This window comes from Choloepus didactylus, chromosome 23 (genome assembly GCF_015220235.1).
Source record: "Choloepus didactylus isolate mChoDid1 chromosome 23, mChoDid1.pri, whole genome shotgun sequence".
NCBI lineage: Eukaryota > Metazoa > Chordata > Mammalia > Pilosa > Megalonychidae > Choloepus > Choloepus didactylus.
This window is the reverse complement of record NC_051329.1, coordinates 19158133-19181991: the sequence shown is the minus strand read 5'-3', so window position 1 is coordinate 19181991 and position 23859 is coordinate 19158133. Positions and strand designations below refer to the sequence as shown.

The window sequence follows — 23859 nt, the reverse complement described above, 5'->3', positions numbered from 1 at the left end:
AATAACTGCAACTGTGAGTATAATATAACTGTAAGCTATAATATTCTTTGAAATTTGCTCTCTATTTGTTAAATTGCACTTGGAAAGTTATCACTTCTATGTATATATGTTATATTCTACAATCTAAAAAAATATTTAAAAATTGCATATCACCCTTTCCTCCATGCCTTCCATTTCATACCCCCATTCCCACTCCTTTTCTATTGCATTTACCAACATTTGACTGATATCATATATTTTATTTATTTGTTTATTATCTGAGTCCTGCTTCTAGAAAACAAGCTTCACAAAGGTAGGCATGTTTGGTGGTATTTTGCTTGCTGCTGTAACCCCAGCATCTAGGACAGTGTCTGGCACATAGCAGGTGTTCAATAAATATTTGTGGAATGAAGGAATGTGCCAAGTTGCATCTCAGTGCTTGGGCATAATGTCGTTTGCCTACTGCCTTTTCCTAAAGGACATTTTGAAAACTATAAAGCAAATTATTCCTTTATCTCTGAGTGATGCTTTGTGCATAGTATTAGAGAGAAATAGCTGGAATTGCATCCTCTAATCTCCTAATTCTGGAGTCTGGGCCAGTGGCTTTAAAGATAATTTTTCCTTAATACCACTGGGATCCTCAATTTACTATGAGGATCATGCATTCACAGCTGCATTGCCCTGTGAAGGCTACCCCTAGAAGGACTTATTGCCCCTTCTGTGGACAATGTGGACTGGGGCAGGGGGCTGAGATGAATCTGCAGTGGAAGCAGACTGCTCTCAGTTCACCGTGCACCTTACTGTACTGCAAACCAGGTACTGACCACAAGAAATGGACCACTTAGCTTCTGAACGAGGATGCTAATAAATGGATCAGATCTCAAGTTACTTCTCACAGGCTTGGCAGGCTCTAAATGAATGACACTTACCCATTTCTTATCCTCCAAGCCACCTGCCCAACACCACCATCATACAAGTCAGTGCACATGTGTACTTCCATGCATATGCACATATACCCCATCCAGTACTTCCCCATCGGTCCCATTTTACTAAGCACAGGAACCTGAAGCTCAGACCTAGGACGAGTCACTTCCCGAACACTGAAAGTGGTGCCTGCTGACCCTCACCTGTGTCTCTCCCAGGATACACCTGACATTTCAGTTTATGTTGAGATGGTGGGAAGTGCCCTGTTTGTGGTGCTGGGAAACTGTGGGACAGAGGAGGAGGATGAAAGAACAGGAAAAAGCCAAGTTTGTTTCTAGTGTTATGTGCAGAGGGTGGCAGGATATACCTGCTGAGTGTTCCCAGAAGGTCCTCAGGAAGCCATTAATGTGGGGCTCTCTGGTTCTTGTAAGTGTGGCGGTTGGGTTGGGGTTCGTGGTTATGTTGCCCAGAGCTGCTGCACATGTTAATAGGTGGTGGCTGAATGGAGGATGGAGGTCAAGGTGAGCAGCAAGGTTTGTCATCAAAGGCTGTCACTGGGTTACTCTGGGTAGATTTAAGATAAGGAGTGGGGAAGGAGTTGGGAAGTGGGTTGGGAGGGAGGGGCTGCTGAGATCCCCCAGGATCGGGATTTGTGGGGTGGGGTTGGCTGCTTTAGCCTCCTGGGCTTGCTGCTTTCACCCTTTCTTGGCTTGTTTCAGCCAGGAAAAGGAGGAATTGTTGGGTATGGGTACCTAGAGGTGGGGAGGAAGGTGTCCCCGAATGTGCTTTCTCAGGGTTCCCAGGCTGGAAAGAGGGACTTGGGGGCGTGGGGGTGGCTCCCAGGGGCCTTGGGTGAAAGTACGGGGGGGGGGGATGGGGGCGGGGGGTGGCGGATCTAAGGAAGGACGCGGGTGGCGAGGGAAGGCGTTTGCCTCCCTGGGGAGTAGTCTCAAATTTAGACCAGGAGGGAGGGAAGTAACTCCGAACGCAGTGGGTAGGCAGCTTAGGTCCTTCCAATCGGGTGGGCAGGGGCTTAGAACTCTGCCAGAGAAGCGGGTCATTCGGAGGGAAGGGAGACAGCTGAGCCACTGGGTTGCTAAACTGGAAACGGCAGGCTCTTAGAGGCACTGCCTTCTCCCCTAGCCCCGGTGGGGAGGGAGCGGTGGGCATCTGGAACCGGACTTCCGAATCCAGACTGGAGTCCGCGTGGGGCTGACAAGAACTCTTAACCTAACCCGGGTCAGAGGGAAACTGGGGAGTCTCCTCACACCTGGGGTGGCGGGTGGCGGCAAACTGGGAACTGAAACTCAACAGACCATAGGGTGAGGGTAGCTGTCCACAACTGTGAGCCAAGGGATTTGGGGGTGCTGAGGAGGATTCGCCCTCTGGACATCAAGGGCTGGGGAGGGACTGGGAAAAACAGACGGTTTCTATAGAGGTGCTGATGGACGCTCCCCACTCAGGACGCGAGGCACTGAGAGGATTCCCCAAACAGGGAACGCTGTGGGATGCCGGGCATTGGGAGAGGAACTAAGGAACTAAGGGGGGGGGGGGACCCTAAATTAGGTTCGGAGGAAACGGGGGGCTCGGAAGGCGGCTTCTCACTCGGGATTAGGGGAATGGAGGGATACTTACCACTCGGGAACCTGAGGGAATTTGGGGGGCACTGGGGCTCTCTCCCTCCAGACCCAGGAAGATTGAGGTTTCTTAAATTCTGGATAGTGGGAACCTGAGAAGGAGGACTTGGGGAGGGGGGTTTCCCGATCCGGAACCGAGCTACCTTGCAGGCACCGGGAAGCGCTTCACTCCGGGAGGGCGTTCCCGCGGTCAGGCCCCCGCGCAGGGATGGGAGTGGGGGTGGGGGTGGGGTGCGGCCGCGCCCCGGCCCGCGCCTGCCCCAGGATTCGGGGTCTCTCTCGCCGGCGGGGACCCGGGAGTCCGGCGGGAGCAGGGTCCGGACGCCGCCGCCTCCGCGGGCGCCGGGGCGCGCGGGCGAGCGCCGGGCTTTAAGAGCGCAGGGCGGCGGGGGGAGGAGCCGGCAGGTCGGCCCCCGGCGGGCCCTCCCCTCTGCCGTCCCCGCCCGCCCGCCCGAGCGGGGTCGGGGGAGGGGGCAGCATGGCCTGTCCGTCCGGCCCCCTTCGCCGCGCTCCTCATCTGCCCCGCGCCGAGCGCCGCCGCCGCCGCCGCCGCCGCTCCGCTGCCCGCGCCGCCCGCGGCTCCCGATGGAGACTGACGCGCCCCAGCCCGGCCTCGCCTCCCCGGACTCGCCGCACGACCCCTGGTACGGCCCGGCACGGTCCGCCCCGGCCTGCCCGGCCCGCGCCCGCCCCGGCCCCGCCAACATGGCCGATCCGGGTCGGGCCGGGCCTCCCTGGGGCCCGGGCCCGCGCCCCCTGCGCCCTGGCGCCCGGCGCTCACGCGGGCCCTTTGTGTCTCTCCTCTTCCCGCAGCAAGATGTTCATCGGGGGACTCAGTTGGCAGACTACGCAGGGTGAGCGAGCCCGGGAGCGCCCGCCGGCCCGGCAGGGCATCCCGAACCCCCCCGGCGCCCCGGAACCGGACAGCCCAGCCCGACCCTGCGCCCTGCTGACCCCGGGCGCCCCCGCGCCCTCTTTCGCGCCCCGCCCGGGGACCGCGAGAGCGCAGGGCCGTCCGCGAGCGCGCCCGGCCCAGCGGGTGGAGAGGAGCGGATGAGGGGTTCAGGGGCCATCGGGGGGGTGGGCTGGACCCCCGGGACCCGCCGGCGGCAGCGCCAACTCCTCTCGCACCTGCGGCTCAAACTTTTGTGAGGCGGCTCCCGGAGCGGCGGGAACCCGGCCGGAGCCGTCCCCCCCACTCCAGCCCAGCTCGGCCATAGGCTTCCCGGGACCCCGGTGGACGCCAGGAGGCTCCACGGGAGCCGGGCGAGGGCAGGGGCGGGAGGTAGTGGAGAGCGCGCGGGCAGCTTGGCGCGGGGGCGGTCGGGCCACGGCGGGGTCACCGGGGGCAAAGGACGGGGGAGCGGGGGTGGGGGGAGGGCGCCGGGCCCGGGCTGGTCCGAAGGCGGGTGTGTGGTTACAGAAGGGCTGCGCGAATACTTCGGCCAGTTCGGGGAGGTGAAGGAGTGTCTGGTGATGCGGGACCCTCTGACCAAGAGATCCAGGTGAGCCCCTCACCCCCTCCTCCTGCGCCCGGCTCGCCCCCCTCCACCAGCCACTCACTGCCTTGTAACCATCTGCCTCTCCCTCACTACGGCGCGCAGGGGTTTCGGCTTCGTCACTTTCATGGACCAGGCGGGGGTGGATAAAGTGCTGGCGCAATCGCGGCACGAGCTCGACTCCAAAACAGTGAGTGGCCCTCGGGGTTTCGGGGGTCCTTTGGGAGAGGGAGGCTGCCGGAGGAGAGGGTCAGGACTCTCCCCAGGGGAACAGTTGGATGGGATCCTTGAGGAAGGAGAAAGTTTTATGAATAGGAGTGCTGCCAGGCTCTGAAACTTTGTCACTAGAGTTGGGAGGAAAGGGAGGAGAAAAAGCCCATGGCCTGCGACGCGATGCTACCCCTGCCCCTCAGTACTGGTGAGGGAAGAGGCAGCTACCATCCCTCTCTATAAGTACTAACCTTGGAGCTTGGGGTGGGGCCAGGTCCCTCCCCTAGCCCAAACTGGGTGAGTCAGGGCTGTAGTGACCCATCCGGAGGCTTCTCTCCAACTCTAACTAGTATTGCCACCACCCCAATTCCAAACCAATGGCAAAGCATCACTGGATCCCCTTCCCTCTTCCCCCGCTTTCTATGAATGAGCTTTGTGGGGAAGACTCTGATCTGCTTTGCCCGTGAAGGGGATTTATGAGAAGGTAGTTAGCTTGCCTGGAAACAGCCCTCATGAACCCCTTCCGAGGACTAGATCTTAGGCAGAAGCTGTTTGTTTGGCATCCAAACTCCTGGAACATTTTGTGGCTGTCCCACTGCTCCCCAGTGTCTTGGGCCCTGCAGGGGGCGCTGGCTGAGGCCCGGCCGAAGGGGAGAGGGGAAAGGAGAAAGTCAGAGGAGGGCTTACTGCTCTGATGGGGATGTCTGTCTTCCAGGGAGATGGTACAGTCTGCTCTCCTCTCTCCACACTCCCCTGGCCCCTGGCCTCTCTGCTCGGGTCAGTCACTGGCTCCTGTTTACCTGCAACAATAGCTGGTTGTGCCCAAGAATTTGTTAAATTACCGCCTGTCCCCAGCTCCTGTTATCTCTGTCCAATGGCTCCCACTCCCGCTCCCAGTAATGAGCAAATGAGGCCAGGACTCAACTTCACCAGCCCTGAAAGGAGCTTCTTGGCTCAGCCTGAGTGACCCAGGCTGGGAACGGAGAGACAGTGGCCTATTGTTTTTGGCGATTATCTGCCATCAAGCTGCCTGTTCTCCTACCATCCCCTGTCCTCAGAATGCACTGATGGCTTCTGCAGTGCTCAGGAAGCTGAGATTTAGGGGCAGGAGCTGGGGGCAGAGGAGTGGAAGACTGATAAAGGGGAAGACAGAGAAGGGAGAGAGGAGGGTGAAATGGGCTCCCTTAGGAGACTCCAAAAGGGTAAGGGCTTTGTCTGCCTTTCTCCTCCTCTGGCCTGGGGAAGGGGGCGGGAGGGAGGTTTACTGTGGGGAGTCTATTTTGGGTTCTGACTTTCACCTTTTATTTACTTGTTGAGTTTATTTATGTTGCCAGCTGTGAGTCAGAGTGGAGGTGGGGGAGTTTCAGGGATCCAGTGCGTGTGTGGATCTTCGGTTCTGTCTCTATGGGAGAGCCCCGTCAGGGTCTGTTTTTGGGGGGGTGGGTCTGTTTGAGGTTGCTTCTGGGAGAAATAGGATGAAAACATCTGTAAGAGGTACAAGATCACAATTTCGGTCAGGGAAAATGGGCAGCTGTGATTTTCCCTGGAACCTGTTTGGACTTTTGGGAAGAGGAGAGGTTACCCCAGCATGGATCTTGGAGGTTCTGTCTTTGTGTGCGGATTCCAAAGGGGGAGCCTGTAGGAGGCAAGTTCGTGCCTTTCACGCAGGGAGAGGAGCCAGAAACAGTTCCCTAGAATGAGGCTGTTTTGAACAGAAGGAACTTTGGGAAAAGAGAGATCTTCCATGCGATTGGCTGGTGAACTTCTGAATGATGTCCACCCATGTGGGTGGCAAGAAACTTCTAATGACCCAGCCTCATAGGTCCTGTATTGAAAAGTGTCTTATTTATGCCCTGGCTTTTGCTGCTTGTCAGTATGGGTATCGTAGTACCCAAGAATACCTCAATCCAACAGCCACAAGGATTTTCTCATGTAAACTCTTTCCTTATCCCCAGCAGTCAGGCACATCTGGATTTTTCCCTCTGATTGTTCACAGCCAGGGCAAAGGTGGCCTGCTGGTGATAGCACCTTTGTTTGTGCAGCGAAGGGTAGTGCACAAAGTGCCGCTGTCACCCATGTTATCCCATTTGATTCCCCACAGCTCCCCCTCAGAAAAGCACGGGTGTTTGTTCCCATTTTGCAGATGAGGGAACTGAGGCCCAGAGGGGTCAAGCTAGTTAACAAGATCACAGACTTGGCCAGGGGCCTGATGTCTCTGAATCCAAGTCCCATGCTCTTTCATGTCACCACCAAAGTCTGCGCTCTGGTTCACCCCAAGCCCAGCTGCATTACTGGGAGCTGTTTGCTTGCAGCTTCACGGAGGGCTGTTCGATGTGGGGTTGTATTTTTCTGAGTTCTTGCTGTGAGCCAGAAATCATACCAAGTGCTTTGTTTGCATATTTTTCAAATAATCCCCAGACGACCCTTTAAGGTGGATGTTTTTATTTGCCCATTTTGCAGGTGAGCTTGGACCTGAGGCTCAGAGAGGTTAAGTCACTGACCCAAGGTCTCTCAGCTAGGAAACAGTACAGGTGGGATTCAAACCCAAGCAGTCTGACTCTGGCACCGAAATGCTTAACCACGACCCTTTCCCACGAGAGGCCGTTGTGGTCTCACGGCAGGTCCTGTCAGCTCTGTGTCCTGGGATGAGAGAGGTCGTCAGGGTTGAAGGCTGTGTGAGCTGAAGCGTGATGGCCAAGGCCCCTCCCACCTCTCCATTCTCTTTCAGATTGACCCCAAGGTGGCCTTCCCCAGGCGAGCACAGCCTAAGGTAGGTGTGTCTGTGTCTGGGAGGAGCTCCGTTACCATGGGCAACTCGGGCCGTGATTTTCCCAGCATTCCCTTCTGTGGAAGATGCTCCTGGAAGCCCTGTTTGGGAAGTTTTTTGGATTGGCCTGGAATGGGAGGAGGGGGATTCTTGATGTCCTTTCTCTGTGGATTGTGGGGAGGTGGCTGTGCCTTGTTGGGAGAAGGAGGGACCCCCTTCAGGGCATTCATTGTCCTGTATTTGAAGTTAGTACAACTTGGACCCTGAGTCTAATTCTGAACCATGGATCACAGCCTCTGTGCCCAGTACTTCTAGATGGACTTAAACACCCTGAGACTGAGTTAGAGTAGGGTCAGGGAGCTACTTCTGCCCCCTACCACCACACCAACGTGAGGTGTGCTGGGCTTGCAGAAGAGGAAGGAATCTGGGAGCCTGGCACTGAACCCCACTTTTCACTGTGCCCTGGATACCCCATCACCTGTTGTCTTTCGGCTCAGGTGGCTTTGGCTGCCTTCCCAGATGCTTGGACAAATTTTTCTGGGGAGAGGGGCAGGGAAGTGCAGAAAATGGGTTCCTGGGCAGTAGAGCTATATAACATTAAGAACTTTTGGTTGAGGGTAGGGGCTTAAGATTCTATTCCAGGCCTCAGGGGCAACAAGCCAGATCTTAATTTTTATGTGGTTAAACACAGGGGGTGGGAGGGAAGGCTGATTACAGTAGAGGAAATCAGGACCCCAGAGTTGATTGACTTGCCATGTGTCCTAGGACTAGTCCTTCTCCAGGAGACCTCAGTTTCCCCCTTTGCAAGGGGCTTGGTGGGAGCTAGGGTGCTTTAAGATTCTGAGCCACTTCTGTCACAGAGAGGGGAGAGGAGCAAGTTTTAGAAGACAGGAAAGGGGCATCTCTGGAAGGGGTCCAACCGTGGACCTGAAAGCAATTATGGAGCAGGTATTCCAAGGAAGCCGCACCAGGGAGCACATGGTCGGAACTGGGTTAATTCCATTAAGCAGTTTGGTGACAGAAGGTGCTTTAGTGTTAGGATGGGGTTGGGAATTGCCGCGGATTAGCCATCGCTCCTAGGGTAATTAGAACCATGTGTTCTTCCTAAAACAGGGCTGGGGCCACGGGGCTGCCAGAGGTTAGGTTGGGAGGAGGTCGACGAGGCAGATGTTGGCATGGAATTCAGGGAGACCCTGTATGGACTTTGGCCTCTCCCAGGGGTCTTCAAGTTAGGCTGTGGGTCTGGGCCACTGATGCCCCTTGCCTATACTAATCTTCAAGGAAGGCATTTTCTGGATCCCAGGGAGGGAGGCAGGAGGGAGGCAGATTTGAGCCAGCCAAGGTGTGGGGTGCACAGCTGCCCATGACAGTCCTGGCGGGTGAGGGGGAGATTTGAGGTAGAACTTGGTTGTTGGGGGGGGGAGCCTTCCGAGAGGCCGGGGCCACAGAGAGCTTGTCAGCTGGCATCCTGGCAGGGGGACTCGAGCCCCTGCTGGTGGTGGTAGGCCACAGGACTCAGATGCCCACTTTCTCATTCCCTCCCCCTAACAGATGGTGACTCGAACGAAGAAGATCTTTGTGGGGGGGCTGTCGGTGAACACCACGGTGGAGGATGTGAAGCAATATTTTGAGCAGTTCGGAAAGGTTGGTCTAAGCTGTAGGTGCTTGCTGGGGGGCACTTCCCGGGACTGGGAAAGCTCTGGAGAGCTGGTAGGCAGCAAGTGGGGTCCAGCCGGGTCATGCCAAGTCCTGCAAATGATGAAAAGGGGGGTGGCTTCTTCTGGGGGTGAGGCCAGGCCAACCTACTGTCCGGGCTTCCAGCCTGTCTATGGGTCTCAGACTCTGGACACGTCCCCTGGGAGGGGAAGCCACACACTAGCTGTCCCTGTTGTCACCCTTCCCCTGTTTTTCTCTTGCTTATCTTCATTCTCCCTAGGGAGGCTACACTCCCATAGCCAGTTCAATCCAGTCACCCCTTGGCCTCCCGGGAGTTTGCACCTGTCCAGGCCACAGGCTGTTGCACCTTCCCCCACCCTTCCTGGTGAGGATGATAAGGAGGCAATAAATATGACTCCCAGTTGCACCCTACTCGCACAGGTGGGGCTTTGGGGCAGAGGCTTGGGGTGGCACAGACCCCCTTGATTTTGGGGAGCGAAAGGGAGCAGCCCAAATTCCTGATCAGGCCCAGGATGGACTCAGCTCAGAGATGCATAGAGCTTTAATTTCCGGGCCACTTAGGTTAGCAAGAAGTAGAAAGTGTGGTGAAACCAGACTATAGGGGGTCCCCAGAAAGGTGAGCAATATGCATTTCCAGAACCCGTGGGGAAGAGAGCACAGGGGCCCCAGTTAGAAGTCTGGGGGTGAAAGAGGACTGCCTGACTTCAGGCTGGGGTCCCTAGTCTCTTACGTGAGAGGAGTTAGAGGCTGGGTCTCTACTTTCCCACCAAGGATTTTCAGTTTCCTTTCAGGAAGAGGGCAAAGGGGAACATGGCTTGGGAAATAGGTTCTAGTGTTTTCCATTAGCCTCCTGTCTCCAGGGTAGAAGGGGAGAGGAGCGGGATCCCCCTGGCCGGTGGAGGCTGGCGCTGTGGGGGCGCTGCAGGCGCGCCTCCGCGGGGAGCTGGGTGCAGGACGGAGGGCAGGTCGCGGCCGGGCCTGGGCCCCGAGAGGGAAGGCCGCTCCTGGGAAGCAGCAGGCCCCGCTCGACTCCGGCGGGGTGTCTTTGTGTCTGAGCGCCGAGCATTAGAGCTCGCACTAATCTGATCCAGCAGCTGTGATTGGAGGCCGCCTGCCCCCGGGGCCGGCGTTGCCAAGGCAACCGGGCCCCAGGAGAAGCCGTCAGCGGCCGCGTCTTTTGTTCGGGCCTAAATCGGCGTTGGCATGTGAAACCGGCCCGGGGAGGCCAGGGGGAGCCGGAGAATAGGCTGCCAGGGAGCGAGGGGGACAGCCGGGAATGCCAAGGGCCCCGCGGCGGGACCCCCACCCTACCCCACCCCACCCCCCTCCCCAACCCTCGCCCCGGACCCAGGGGCCGCCGCCGAGGCGGGGAAACAATGGTCGGCCGCCATGGCTGCCACTCAGGCTTAGCGGCCGCCGAACTTGGCGGCTCCCACTGGTCAGCAGGCCGCGGCCGCCTCCCCTCCCCCCCTGCCCGAGCCCCCCTGCCCCCGGGTTCCCATGGAGACCAAAGCCTATTAAGGACACTGCGCGGGGAGCCTCCCTCCCCTCAGCCGGCCCCAGGGAGGGGGATACTGGTAGGGGAACCCTGGACCCCCCCCCCGTCACTGTCCTTGCCCCCTGCTCTGGCCTCAGCCCTCACCATCCCACTCAGACCTGCTAGCCAAGGCCCAGGTGAAGGTCTGGGGGACCTGGGATGGTGCAGTTGGAAGGTTGTGGGGAGGAAGGCGGGAAGCTCTTCAGATTTGGGTTGAATCATTTGGTAGGTCGTACAGGGACTCAGACAGCAGGATTAGGGAGGAGGGTGTGGCTGGTGCGTCCCTTCATTCATTTATTCATTCACGCATTCAACAAATAATTATTGGGCACCTCTTACCAGTCAAGATGCTCACTAGGTTGGTGGTCATTTTACATAGGCGCTGCCCTCATGGAACCTGCAAAACCAGCATTTTCCAGCTGCTCTCTAGCTTGGCCACTATCCCCCATGTGACTGTGGGCAAGAGTCTCCATAATAAAGATAATGATAATGGCCACTATTTATTTGAGCACTTACTGCATCCCTGGAACTGTGAGTTAAGAGCATTATATGCTCTATCTCGTTTAACTTCTTTCTGTAATGTAGACACTTAATGCTCATTTTACAGATAAGGAGACCTAAAGCCACTTGCCCAAGGTTACCCAGCCTACCAATGCAGGATCCAGGATTCCAACTCAGCACTGACCTACTCAAAGCCCATGCTTTTAGTACAAACCTCCTTTCTGGGATTCTGTTTTCCATTGGTAAAGTGAGGGGGAAGGGAAGATGTGCTGAGCCTGGAATGTCTACCCAATTTGGGCAATATAGCTGATTTGGAGTCAGAATGGATCTATAGGGATAGGAGTGAGGCTGGCCCTCTGCTGCAAGTTCCCAGGACAGAAAGCCCCTTGGGGAGGGAGATTCTCCAGGGACCCAGCTGCCTCCTGACTCAGTGGGGTCCTGTTTACCCAGTGGGAGCCGGAGGCCAGGTGAAGCCTGGTGCCTAAGGAGAGCTGGAGGACAGCTCTAGTTCAAGGTCTTCCCCTTCAACTTTAATGAGGCAGGGGAGGCCCCTTAGAGGCAGACAGGGCCTGGAAAGAGAAGGAAAGAGAGTGGGGGAGGAAAAATCTGTGCCCTATGTCCCAGAAAGTTTTCCTTCATCCCTTGGGTGCCTGGTCATTTGGGGGAGGGTGAATCAGACCCTAGTTTAACTCCAAGAGATATCTGACTTTGCTTGAAGAATTAAACAGGCAAGGAGGAGGCACCCATGTGAAGACAGAGAAGGAGGTGGGACTGTGAGAGAGAAGCTGAGGTCTTCATCTTTAGCTGTCCATATATCCAAGGGGATGCCTTGAGGCAGTAGCAGGAAGAGAAGACTGGGGTCCCAGAGAGGGTGGCTAAGCTAGATCTTCCCCTCTCTTTGGCCCCTTTCCCCTCCCCCAGTCAGTGGGAGGCAAGCAGCCCAGGCGCTGAACTCTGCTTGCTTTAATTACAGCCTCTAGCAGAAGGAAACCTCAATTAGAGGAAAAGATCTGTACTGGGAGAGGGGAGTTGAGTCTGGCTGCAGAGGCTGCTGTCTGCCTGGCCTTTTGCTTCCCGTCTCTCTCATACCCTGTTCCCATACTTCCTCCTTTACCACCAGCTCTGTGCCTCCTCCTCCCCAGCTTGGTCTAGGACTTGCTGTGTGACTTTGGGCAAGCGACATCACCTCTCTGAACTCATTTTCTTTCTCTACAAAATGCGGTTCTTAGCATGCAGGGAATGTTGGGAGAATATGCTCATAAAGTGTCTGGGACAAAGTGCCAGGCACATGGTAGGAGCTTAATGCACGGAGGCTGGTCCGTTGAGAAGCTAGTGATTGAATGCGAGGCTGCCATGGCATCCAGTGGAGGTGGCTGAAGATTGGAAAGTTGTCCCCTGTGCGGGGAGCAGGCTTAGGGTAAAGCCTGGACTGGACTTAAGGGGAATGGGTATGGGAGCTACTGCTCCTGAGATGCAGCAGCGTCCTTGGCATCTGGTGGGTCCTCCATGGCAGGCTCTGTTTCAGGTGGACGATGCCATGCTGATGTTTGACAAAACCACCAACCGGCACAGAGGTGAGTGTGGCCCCCGCCCCCTCCCCCTTCCCAGGCTGGGGGCGTGTGGTCAGCCAGGGGGCTGCAGGTCACAGCTGCCCTTTCATCCTGACATCCTATCCCCGAGAATCTGCGTCCTCTCCCGGGCCTGGCCTTACAGAAGGCTTTTGTCCCGCCCGTTTCCTGTGCTAGAAACTTGCAGACACCCGAGAGGAGCAGAGGAGCTGGCCCCCCACTTCTCCCCAACTGAGCTCTCTGCCCTCACCCCAGCCCAGTGTCTGCCCTAGCATGGTGTCTGCTGGGGCTTACCTTGTCCCTGATAACCAGAGTTTAGGCCAGGCCGCTCTAGGGTCTGTCCGACTCCAAAGCCCCAGGCAGTCTGCTCCGCCCCCTTCCCCTTGCCCCTGAACCTGTAGCTTCTGGGCCACGGTGTGTGCCCTGCCAGGTTATTTTCCTCCCAAGGGCCTTGCCTTCTGAGAAATCCCATTCCAGTCCCTGGGGCACACCCAGGAGGAGGCAGGGTTGTTTCTCCAGATGCTTCAGGGCTTTGGGACTTTTAGCCTTTTCTGGGAGTGGGGCATGTGCAGGGGTGTTTGTTTATATTTGTGCATGCCAGGGTGTCTGGGTCTTGTATATCAGGGTAATTTGCACATGTTGGGGGCCTCTGAGCACCAGCAAGTGTGTGTGATATATGCATACCTGGGGAGAGTGTGTGTGTGCTTATGCATACCTTATGTCGTGTATGTATGTGGCTGTGTACACATGTGTATTTGGGTGTGTACACCTTTGTGCAAGTTTGAAGAAACATTAATGTATGTTCTTTCCTCCCTCTTTGGAAAGCACTTGAGGAAAAGAAAAGGCACGTTGAGAGCATTCCCATCACAGCTCTGCCACTTTCTAACTTGTTGTGTGACCTTGGGCAAGTCACTTCACTTTGCTGAGCTTCCGTTTTCTCACCCATAATTTAGGGCTAGAAACCCTGTTTCAGTGCATAGTTGCAAGGCTCCCAGACTGTGGGCAGAAACCTTTCATTAGCTCTCCAAGAGAGGAGGGGTGGTATGACTTGAGGCTGGATTGTTTTTTTGTTTTTGTGTTTTTTTGAGGCTGGATTTTGACCATGAACCCTGGTTCTGACCCTGCCTTTGCCCCTTGTCCTCCCCCTAGGGTTTGGGTTTGTCACGTTTGAGAGCGAGGACATTGTGGAGAAAGTGTGTGAAATCCACTTCCATGAAATCAACAACAAAATGGTGAGCTGGATTAAATCGGGGCGGAGGCATAGAGAGGGACTGGGGGCGAGGGGTGTGTGTGTGTGTGTGTGCCCAGGCTGAACCAGCTGGGGAAGCTGGAGGTTCTGGAGCCGGGCAGAGGCCACACAAGCAGAGGGGCAGAGCCCGTTCCCCTACCCCCTGGAAATCTACACAGGGAGGCAATGTCACATGGGGGTTGAAAAGCCTGGCTGGTGGAGTCTGAGAGACCTGGGTTAAAATCCTGACTCCATCCCTTACTAGTCTAGTCATTGGGCAGAGATGACTTATCCTCTCTGAGCCTCAGTCTCCTCTTCTGAAAAATGGGGGTGACAATAGCACTGCCATCACACGATTAATGTAAGCATTCAATGAAATATTGCAAGCAAAGCTGTTTACATAGCTCCTAGCACATAGTGAGCGCTCCATCCAGTAGCCATGAAATTCATAACAAAGGGACCTTCCAGAGAGGGGGAGGGACTGACTGCCAGGTCTCCTTGCAGGTGGAATGTAAGAAAGCTCAGCCCAAAGAGGTGATGTCACCGACGGGCTCGGCCCGGGGGAGGTCCCGAGTCATGCCCTACGGGATGGACGCCTTCATGCTGGGCATCGGCATGCTGGGTATGTGCCAGGCGCGCGCCGGTGGCCCCTTCCTGCCCGGAACCGCTCCCGGGGCTGCTGGGGTGCGCGTGGGCGCTGCATCCCCTCTGTGGTCTGCCCTCCCCTCTGAGTCACTGGGCGGGAGTGGGGACGAGGGATCGCAGGTCTGACGGGTCTACCCAAGTGGGGTGGTTTGGTTGGGGTGTGCTGCCCTCTGCTGATGACCAGAAGAACGGTCCCGCTGCTCCATCTTTCATGATCTTTCCGTCCATTCATCCATCCAGCCATTCAGCAAGTATTTATTGAGCAATTACTGTATGCAAGACACAGTACCAGGAACTACAACAAGGACTTTCCTTGGAGCTTTACGGTCTGATGGGGAAGACAAAGAAATAAGAAGATAAATAGGTTTAGGATGGAGAAGTATTGGGTGCCGAGGGAGCATGGAAGAAAATCTGACCCAGCCTTGGGGAATTCAGAAAAGAAGTTAGATTGAAACTGAGTCTCTGGAATGCATAGGAGCCAGGGCAGGGGAAAGGGAAGGGAAAAAGTGTTCCAGGAAGAGGGAGCAGCATTTGCAAAGGCTCAAAGGCCTTTTGGAAGGGAAGAAGAAGGCTGCTTCTTTTTCACTCAGCTAGTATTTATTGAGCAACTTCTGGGTGGCGGGACCTGCCCTTGTAGGGTTTTCCATCAAGTGGGAGACACATGAGTAAAACAGCAATGCCCCCACAGGGTGATTGGAGGTTGGGGAGACTAAGGACTTACCTGACCCCACCTAGGAATCAGGGAAGGCTCCCTGGAAGAGGTGAAGCCTGTGATGATCAGGTACTGATTCCACATGCAGGACTTTGAGCCCAGGTCCGGGATGGTAAATCTGAGCTCAACCCCTAGAAGCTCATGGTCTCCCTGGGGACACAAGATGTCTTATACCAGGTACAGGGAAGGGGGACATGGGGTGGGCTGAGTCAGAATTGGGATCATAGGAAAGGTGGGGGAGGAGAGTATCCTCCAAATGGGGCACAATCCTCCCTTGAGGCTTTTTTTTTTTTTCCACTTTTTATTTGGAAACAATTTTAAACTTTTCAAAGAGTTGCAAAAATAAAATAGTACAAAGGGCATTGCTATACCCCCTACCCAGATTCACCTGTTAACATTTTACCCCATTTGCTTGATCATTTTCTCTCTCTCTGTATGTGTTTATATATGAGTGTTTATATATGTGCATGTGTGAGCAAGTACACTCAAACACACCCATACAAACACATGTGATATTCCTTGAACCATTTGAGGGCCAGTTACATACCCTTTACCCCTAAATACTTCAGTGTGCATTTCCTAAGATGAGGAATTTTTTTTTTTTCATGTAACCACACAGTTATCAACTTCATAAATTTATATGGATACAATTTTTTATGTAATCTGCCTATTTTCCAATTTTGTCAATTGGCCTAATAATGTTCTTTATAGCATATTTTTGCCCTCCAGCACAGTATCCAGGCTAGAGTCATATCTTACGTTTAGTTGTCAGTGTCTTTAACCTCCTCTGATCCAGAACATTGAGAAAGCTTTCTTTTTTAAGGTGAGCAGGTTTCACCCCCTTTTAAAAGGTGAAAAACAGAGAAAACCTCTAACAAGTAGCAAGAATGGTAGATGGTGGTGATGTTGTTAATTACATTGTGAATGTAACAGCACTGAAATATATATATCTGAATGTGGTTAAAAGGAGAAATGTTAGGATATATATATATATATATATATATATATATGATATTAGAATAAATTTTTTTTAAATCCATAGAACCACAGACAGTGAGCCCAAAGTTAAACCATGAACTATAGTAATAATACAATTATAAAATGTGCTTTTATCAATTGTGACAAATGTTCCATGTCAATGCAAGGTGTTAAGGACAGGGTAGTAAATGGGAATCTTGTATTTTAGTCATGGTCTGTAAACCCACAACTTTTCTAATTAAAAAAAAAAAAAGAAAAATGGTGGTTAAGAGCCTTGGAGCCAGTCAGATCTGAATTTAAATCCCACTAAATATTTTTTCTTTTAGCTCTGCAATTATTTATTAAATACACACTAAGTAGCAGGCACCATGCTGATTCCCGAGATACAGAAACAAGAGATGGGAAGGCAGAAAATAAGCACTTAAAGAAATCAGGAGATAAATTCAGAGCTCTGAAGGGGAGAACCGGGCAATGTGATAAAGATTGTAACTAACTGGAGGGTGGACCCTGTGGGTAGACCTCTCTGAGCAGGTGATCTTTGAGCTGAGACCTGCACAATGAGGAGGTCCCAGCTGTGCCAAAAGCTGGCAGAAGAATATTCTGGGGCCGAGAGAACCCAAGAGCCAAGGCTCTGAGGTGGGGATGAGCCTGGTGAATCTCAGGGACAGCAGAGGGGCCAGTGTGACTGAGCGGGCCAAGCGTTGGAGATGAGGGTGGGGAGAATCTCGTAAGCCATCATCAGGGGTCTGGAGGCTTCTCAGCCAATAAGTGGCACCTCCCTAAGCCTCAGTTTCCTTGTCTGTAAAATGGGGCTCCTAGGATTCTTGTGATGTTCAACGAGACAATAAAATGTGCACTGTGCTCAGTACAGGGCTTAGCACACAGAAGGAATACAATAAGTGTGGCCGACTTCTTCATGCTGCAAGATGGGGAGCCAGAAATGAGCGGCTCAGACCCTTCCCCAGGGAGCAGAGGCCTAAGCTGTAGGTGAGGGCATCTGACATGGTCCCCTCGCCCCACCAGGTTACCCAGGTTTCCAAGCCACGACCTACGCCAGTCGGAGTTACAGCAGGCCTCGCCCCCTGGCTACACCTACCAGTTCCCCGGTAAGTCCCGCTGTGTCCCCCTGCTGCCAGCCAGCATGCCCCCAGTTCCCAGGCAGGCTGACTTCCTCAGGGCAGTGTCTGGGGGTGCATGGCCTGGGACTCTGCCTGCTGGAAGCTTGGAAGGAAGGGCTATGTCTGAAGAAGGAGCGGGCCCTCCCCCCACCCTAGTCACCTCCAACTCCCTCTCCAGAAGCTGGGGGGGCAGGGGTCTGGCATGGCCCTGCATGGCCCCGTTCTCTCCCTAGCCGATCTCTGCCTGCCTTCTGCCTTTCTCTCTTCCCCACCCCACTCTGGGGTTGCCACTTCCACCAAAAAGGGCATCGGGCTTGTGGTGGGGGGACTTCCACGAGGGCCAGCGCAGGCTCCGGGTTTATGGACACACTTAAAATGACCAGGTGAAGACCCTGAATGCTGGGGAAAAAAGATGTTTTTAACACTATGATCACCATCTTCATTTGTAATTCAAAATAAAAATAACACAAGACTTTAAATGAAGTGGCAGGGAGCTCAACAAAGTTCTGAACTTTCCCACAATGCCCATTCAATGTTGCTTTCTTTGAAATATCAAACATAAAAATTTTGCAAGCCTTTGTTTGGGAGGTGGGGTTGTCTTCTTTTGGGGGGAGGGACCCAAAGCAGTTGCATCATCTGTGTCTCGGGCCCTTGGGCCATCCCACTTGGAATCTTTTGTATACATTATGTTGTCTGATCCTCATGCAGGAGACTATTTTAAACCCCATTTTATAGTTGAGGAAACAGGCTCAGAGAGGAAAAACGATTGTGCTAAGGTGGCTCAGCTAAGAAGTGGTGGGGCTGGGAATGGAACCTGATCTTGACCTGCTCTGAAGCTGTTTCTCTTCATCAGTGCAGCCTCCCCACACACACAAAAAAAAGAAGAGCAGGATCCTGGGAAATGTTTTTTTTGGTGTGATCCTAAGCCTTTTAAGCACCAGCCGGGATCAGCTCCAGCATTGGCCCATGCCCAGGGTATAGGTGGCAACCCTGCCCACTGTCACCCCCTCTCTCCTCTCTGTGTCTCCTACCCCTGCCCGGCCTGCTGGGGACCATGTGCTCCCTCCTCCCCAGCTCTTGGGTCCTGTGCATGGTCTGTTCCCCACCCCATGTCCCTATGGGTGCATCTGTCCTCCCTGGGCCATGCCCAAGGGACCTCCCCTTCTTCCTCCTAAGCTGTTTTACGTTTCATTTTAGAATTCCGTGTAGAGCGGACCCCTCTCCCGAGTGCCCCAGTCCTCCCCGAGCTTACAGGTCAGTCGCTCGGATTTCGTACACCTCACAGGCCACATGGGGAGAAAGAGGAGGGACCCAGGGACCTTCCTGGGGAAAGCTGGCCGGGACCCTTTTTACTTCTGCCCGCCGGCCCTCTTTAGGCAGTCTATGTAGCTCCGTGCCCCTTAAGCATGGGGCCTTGGGCCAGGCCCAGCAGATGGAGGTGAAATCACTCATTCATCCATTTGGCAAATATTTATCTAGCACCTCCAGTGTGCCAGGCAGCTTGCTAGGCACTGGGATCCAGTCAGCAAGTCAGGGTCTCAAACTTAGAGCAAAGTGGAACAGGTGTGGATTTCTGCAAACCAGAGTGAGCATGCTTCAACCCGGTTCCCACTGACCCTTGCCAGGAGGGGAAGCAGACCCAGTATTCTCAGAGCTCATTTTTCAAGAGAAGCCAGAAATCCGGCTCATGCTTTAGAATGAAATGTTCAATTATTTTTCAATGTTGGCAACAAATTCCAAAATTTTAAAAAACTGAGCAGGCTGAATCCAGCCCTAGGGCTGCCCATTTGCAACCTCTGGGCTCTTGGGCCGAAGGTGCCTGGCCATCTGGTGCCGTTTCTCCAGCTGGAACTTCCACTTGTGCCAAGTGGAGCTGCGAGTGAGGCAGAGTCCGAGGGGAGGGTTATGTGTGCAGGCAAAGCAGCCTGCAAGGGGTTTCTCTGTTTACAATCTGCTTCTACCCCCCACCCCACCCTCAGAATCTCACCCCCCAACCTGGCAGTGTGTGGAGGATATGAGTTTGGATGTTGCCTAAGATGAGACCTTCCTTCCAAGGGGTGGTCAGGGTTTCTCTTCCCCAAAAATTGGGGCAGGGGGAGAAGAAATACAGGGTGAAGAAGAGGGAGGAGTGGAGAGTCCTGGGGGTGGGGATGACGAGACACACTATCTTGAGCAGTGTGAAAGTTTGATCAGCAACTGGGGGTGGGAGTGGGGAGTTCTTTCTACTCCTTCAAGAAAAATGTGTTGAGGACCTGCTGGTGTGTGGGACACCCTGCCAGGTCCTGGGGACACAGCAGGAACAAGACAGAGCCAGCCCCTGCTCTCAGAAAACTTGTAGTGTGAAGAGGGACAAATACTGTGCAAATGACTAGTTCTTTACACTTGTGAAAAGCACCTGCTCAGTTTGGCTACCTTGACTTTGCTCTGTGGAAATGTCTAAATGGTCCAAAAAGCCAGAACTCATAGCCCAGCCCCTACCCTTAAAGGACTGAGGGAAGAAATGTCCCCTTGACAAGTATCTTGGGCCCTGGCTGGGGAGAGTGGCTTCAAGGCTCAGCAATTCTTGGGCATTCCGGGATCTGAGCTTTTCTCCTGCCTTCAGGAGACTTGGGTGTTTCCTCCCACTCATGCATGCAACAAATACTTGCTGAGCAACCATGCGCCAGACTGTTGTGGGTTCTGGAGTTACGGAAATGAATGAGGCAGACGCAGTCCCTGCCAACTTGGACCTGATATTCTAGTGGAGAGAGAAAGCAAAAAACAAGTAAATAAGATACTTTTGGAGGGTGAGAGATTCCATGAAGAGAATAAAACAGATGTGCTAAAGCTGTAGGGTTGGAGGCTGGGGCTGCCTCAGCTAGGATAATCGAGGAAGGCTTCTCAGAGGAGGTGACTTTTGAATGAGAAGGAGCCAGCTGTATGACGATCTTAAGAAAGGCTCCTCCAGGGTGCAGGGACCACATAGTTCTAGCTTATAATCTCCCAGCCCAAAGGCCGGAAGGCCTTGCCATGGAATTTCACGGGCCTCTTCTGGGATCCCTATCCCCAGGTCCAGTTCCACTTCAGGGCCAGGGCACCAAAACACTCCTGGGATGGGAGGACTGGTGTTCCCGAGAGGGCTTGTTCGAATGCAGCTCGGAAGCCCCCTCCTCTGGGCAGAGGCTGCAGTGGCAGAGCCAGGCAGCAGGGGGCGCTCACCTCTCAGCCCGAGGAGTCCAGGCTCAAGCCAAGGGAGAGCGGATTTAAACAAAAGGTCCCTTCTAGCCCTTCAGCAGGTATTTATTAAACACCCACTGTGTACAAGGCAAGGTCCATGTGTCCGAAGAGGGGATCACAGAAAAGGAGCTGAGAGCGCGTGGGGGAGGGAGTGGTCATCTCGGCAGGCTGGTCAGGGAGGCCCCGAGACAGGGATATGGGTGCACAGTTTACTGAGGGTGCGCTCGCAGGAGGAGAGAGTGGGGGAGGCAGGCAGTGCCGCAGAAGGAGCTAAGTGAAGTCTAGTGTCAGCCTGATTCCGCAGGGAGCTCTGGATCACGAGTTGTACCTTGGAAACAATCACATCCAGATGTTTTTTTGTACCCCCGTGTCCGTCATCATTGGCTGCAGGCTTTTGGGGTATCTCCCCGGCCCCTCTGGGCTAATTGGCTCTTGTTCTGCCAAGAGGGTTCTCTGGAGAAGGGGGAGGCTCTGAGCTACACTTGCAGCGGCTCAGGGTTGGGTGCACCCTCTGGGTGGGAATCTGGGCAGGGCAGCCCCCCCCCCCCAGCAGCTCAGGGCTGTGAGGTAAGCCCCCCACCCCCACCCTCTAGGAGCCTGGATGGTTCAATTGTGTCCCGCGAGGACACGGCAGAACTGGGCTGAGCAGCTGGCATGGGAGCCGTCCTCTTGCCGAGCTTTCACCATCCACGGGTCAGGGCACAGATGACGGCCCAAGGTGGCTTCTCCTGCCTTGATCCTGGGACTGCACGGACCCCACTGAGCTGGGGGATAGCCGGAGGGGCTCTGCCCAGAGGATCGGGGCCTCCTGTGTCCACCCCTCCCCACCACCGGCCACGCTGAAGTGCCCATCCCTTTCCTTTCAGCCATTCCTCTCACTGCTTACGGACCCATGGCGGCGGCGGCGGCGGCAGCAGCTGTGGTTCGAGGAACAGGTGAGGCCTTCCGGGCTGCTGGAGGCGGGGGAGAGGGGTGCAGGGAGAGGAGGGGAGTTGGCTGCTCAAGTATTAACGGAGCGCCTAATATGTGCCGGCCCTGGGGTCCAGCAAGGAACGGGGCTGGTGCCGTCTCTGCCCTCCAGAGCTTACGGGCCAGGAGGGTGCCAGGAATTAGAAAAGCAATCATGATGTCGGGTGCAGGGGAGCCCACCCAGGGAAGGCTTCCAGAAGCAAGGCCTCTTAACTTCAGACTTGGAGCTGAGAGCCTGAGGATCTCTGAGGCCATGTGGGTACCGAGTACAGGCGGGAGGGTGGGCAGGAGGAGGCAACTGGGGGACAGAGACCAGGTTCTAGAAAATGCACTGCAGCTGCAGACTGGCGAAAGGGCTGAAGGGGTACAAGAGGGGAGACCGGGAGATCAGGAAGGAGGCAAGAGACAATGGGGGCCTGGGCCAGGGCTGGACGCCTAGGACTTGCTGGGAGGTGGGGGTGGGAGGGTGGCCGTGCGGCACAGTGGGCGCCAGGGCGATCACCGTCTTCTTTCTGGGTTGCCAGGCTCTCACCCCTGGACGATGGCTCCGCCTCCAGGCTCGACTCCCAGCCGCACCGGGGGCTTCCTGGGCACCACCAGCCCAGGCCCCATGGCCGAGCTCTACGGGGCGGCCAACCAGGACTCGGGGGTCAGCAGTTACATCAGCGCCGCCAGCCCCGCCCCCAGCACCGGCTTCGGCCACAGTCTTGGGGTGAGTGGCTGCATCTGGCAGCTCCCCCACCAACCCTGGGGGCCCCCTGAATTTGGGGGAGGGAGAGGCCTTGCTTGTCTGTAGGTGCTGAAGTGGGGAAATGAATGACATATGGAGAAAGAGAGGGTCCCTAAGGGGAGAGTGAGGCATCATTCTTTCAGTGGCCACCTAACGGTCGTCCTCCCTGTGCCGGGTATTAGGTGGGTACCGGAGATTCCATGCGAATGAGATGAGACGCACCATCTTTGCCCATGTGGAGGGTAGATCCTAGCTCAGGGGTCCCTTAACTTTATATAACTTTATAACCAGGGTTCTGGTTATATGCAGATTCCTGTGCCCTACCCCAGAGAGCCTTTTACAGGTCTGCAGGGGAGGCAATATGGGCAAGGCCAGAGAAGGGTCCGTTCTCTGCTTGGCTTTCCTGGAGGGGAGAGAGTGAGCCCCTGCGATTTCCCTATGGAATCTGGAAGTCAAATTCTTTTCTTTCCAGGGCCCCTTGATCGCCACAGCTTTCACCAATGGCTACCACTGAAGCAGGGGACAGTGGCAGGAGGTGAGGAGGCAGGGAGGGGCCTCAGGGTGGGGTGATGCTGGGGAAGCTGACACCGGATAGTCCAGTCTGGGACGCAGACCCGGTCCTTGCCCTTGTGGAACCCACAATCCAGTGGGGGAGACAGACAGATATACTTGAGATGGTCAATAAACCTGTGAAAAGATGTTCAACCTGTTACATTAAAAAATGTGAATAGGAACAATAGGCCAGCACATTTCACCTACCAGTTTGGCACAGACTTTTTAAGATTGATAATGCCTAGCATTGCTGAGGGTATAGGGGAAACAGCATGTAAATTGGAGTGTAAATTAGCTCAGCAATTTACAGTTTGGAGGTATTCATTCCAGAAATATGTGTGCCCTTTGACCCAACAATTCCACCTCTAGACATTTATTTTAAAAACGGCAAATAACGGAAATGGCCATCAGAAGGAGAGTGGTTAAATAAATGAGGGTGTGTGCATCCAATTGAATATTATACAGCCATCAAAACAGAATACAATCAATCTATATATAAACACAATATGTGTGCACACACTCAAAAAACATGGTATGATGAAGGTTGCAAAAGGACCACATGAACCCCGTGACATTTCGGTCGTAAGTTCATGTCTTCAAACATAATAATTGGGCACTGTTCCAGGAAAGAGGGGGATGAACAAATCAGCCAAAGCCCCCCTCTCATTGTACAGACAAAAATCAAGTGAACAAGTGAGATAATTTCAAATAGCATGGGTGTTGGTGTGTGTGTTTGTTTCTGTGTGTCTGTTTTTGATATGGGGTTCAAAGAAGGGATCTCCAAGAAGCTGACATTTGAATAAATCCAGCCATTCAAAATCTGGAGAAAGGGTATTCAAAACAGGGAACAGCAAATGTGGAGGCTGTGGACAGAGCTCCTCTAGCAGGGAATTAGAGAAGGAGGGGGCATGAGACATGAGGATTCTGCAGACTCCAAAGAGAGGCGGGTCCGAGCGCGGCTCTCCTAATCTCCCCACTGTGTTCCTAGAGCCCCAACCTGCAGCTGACTGAGGACCACGAGTGAGCCAGCCGAGGGGGCAGGGACACCTCAGCCGCAGCCGCCGCCCTCCCCTCCCCAGCAGCGACTCGGACCCCGCTACTGCCTGCCCCCCACTCCCTGGGCCCCGGCCCCTGCCCTCGACATCATCTCGTGCCCCTACTAACCTCCCCATTTTCCGCCCTTGCCCCATGCCCCCTCTTCCCACACCCGCTTTTATTTATTTTTGGATTAGCCGGTTGCCCCCCACCCAGTTTCCCCCTCTTGGGTCTGCACCTCTCCCTCCCTGCCGCGCCCCCCATAGGATCCCCCCAAGAAGGCTTTTTGTATTTGTGCATAGCTAGAGTGTGGGCAGAGGGAGCCTGCGAAGCCCTTAGCAGGCTGCAGCCCCAACCCTGGTTTTTTTAATTCTGAT

The 23859-nt window shown here is 54.6% G+C and overlaps 1 protein-coding gene across 1 annotated transcript; it reads left to right on the top strand.

Annotated features, from left to right (window-relative positions):
• The first annotated feature begins 3058 nt into the window (after nucleotides 1-3058).
• MSI1 (musashi RNA binding protein 1) lies at nucleotides 3059-23859 on the top strand. Its single transcript, XM_037817319.1, is given in 16 exon segments — nucleotides 3059-3184; nucleotides 3354-3394; nucleotides 3964-4045; nucleotides 4145-4229; nucleotides 6978-7019; nucleotides 8568-8660; nucleotides 12257-12305; nucleotides 13449-13531; nucleotides 14032-14149; nucleotides 16886-16932; nucleotides 16935-16968; nucleotides 18178-18234; nucleotides 21063-21131; nucleotides 21690-21877; nucleotides 22368-22430; nucleotides 23436-23859. Coding segments are annotated over 15 exon segments (1089 nt in total). The 5' UTR covers nucleotides 3059-3125; the 3' UTR covers nucleotides 22410-22430; nucleotides 23436-23859.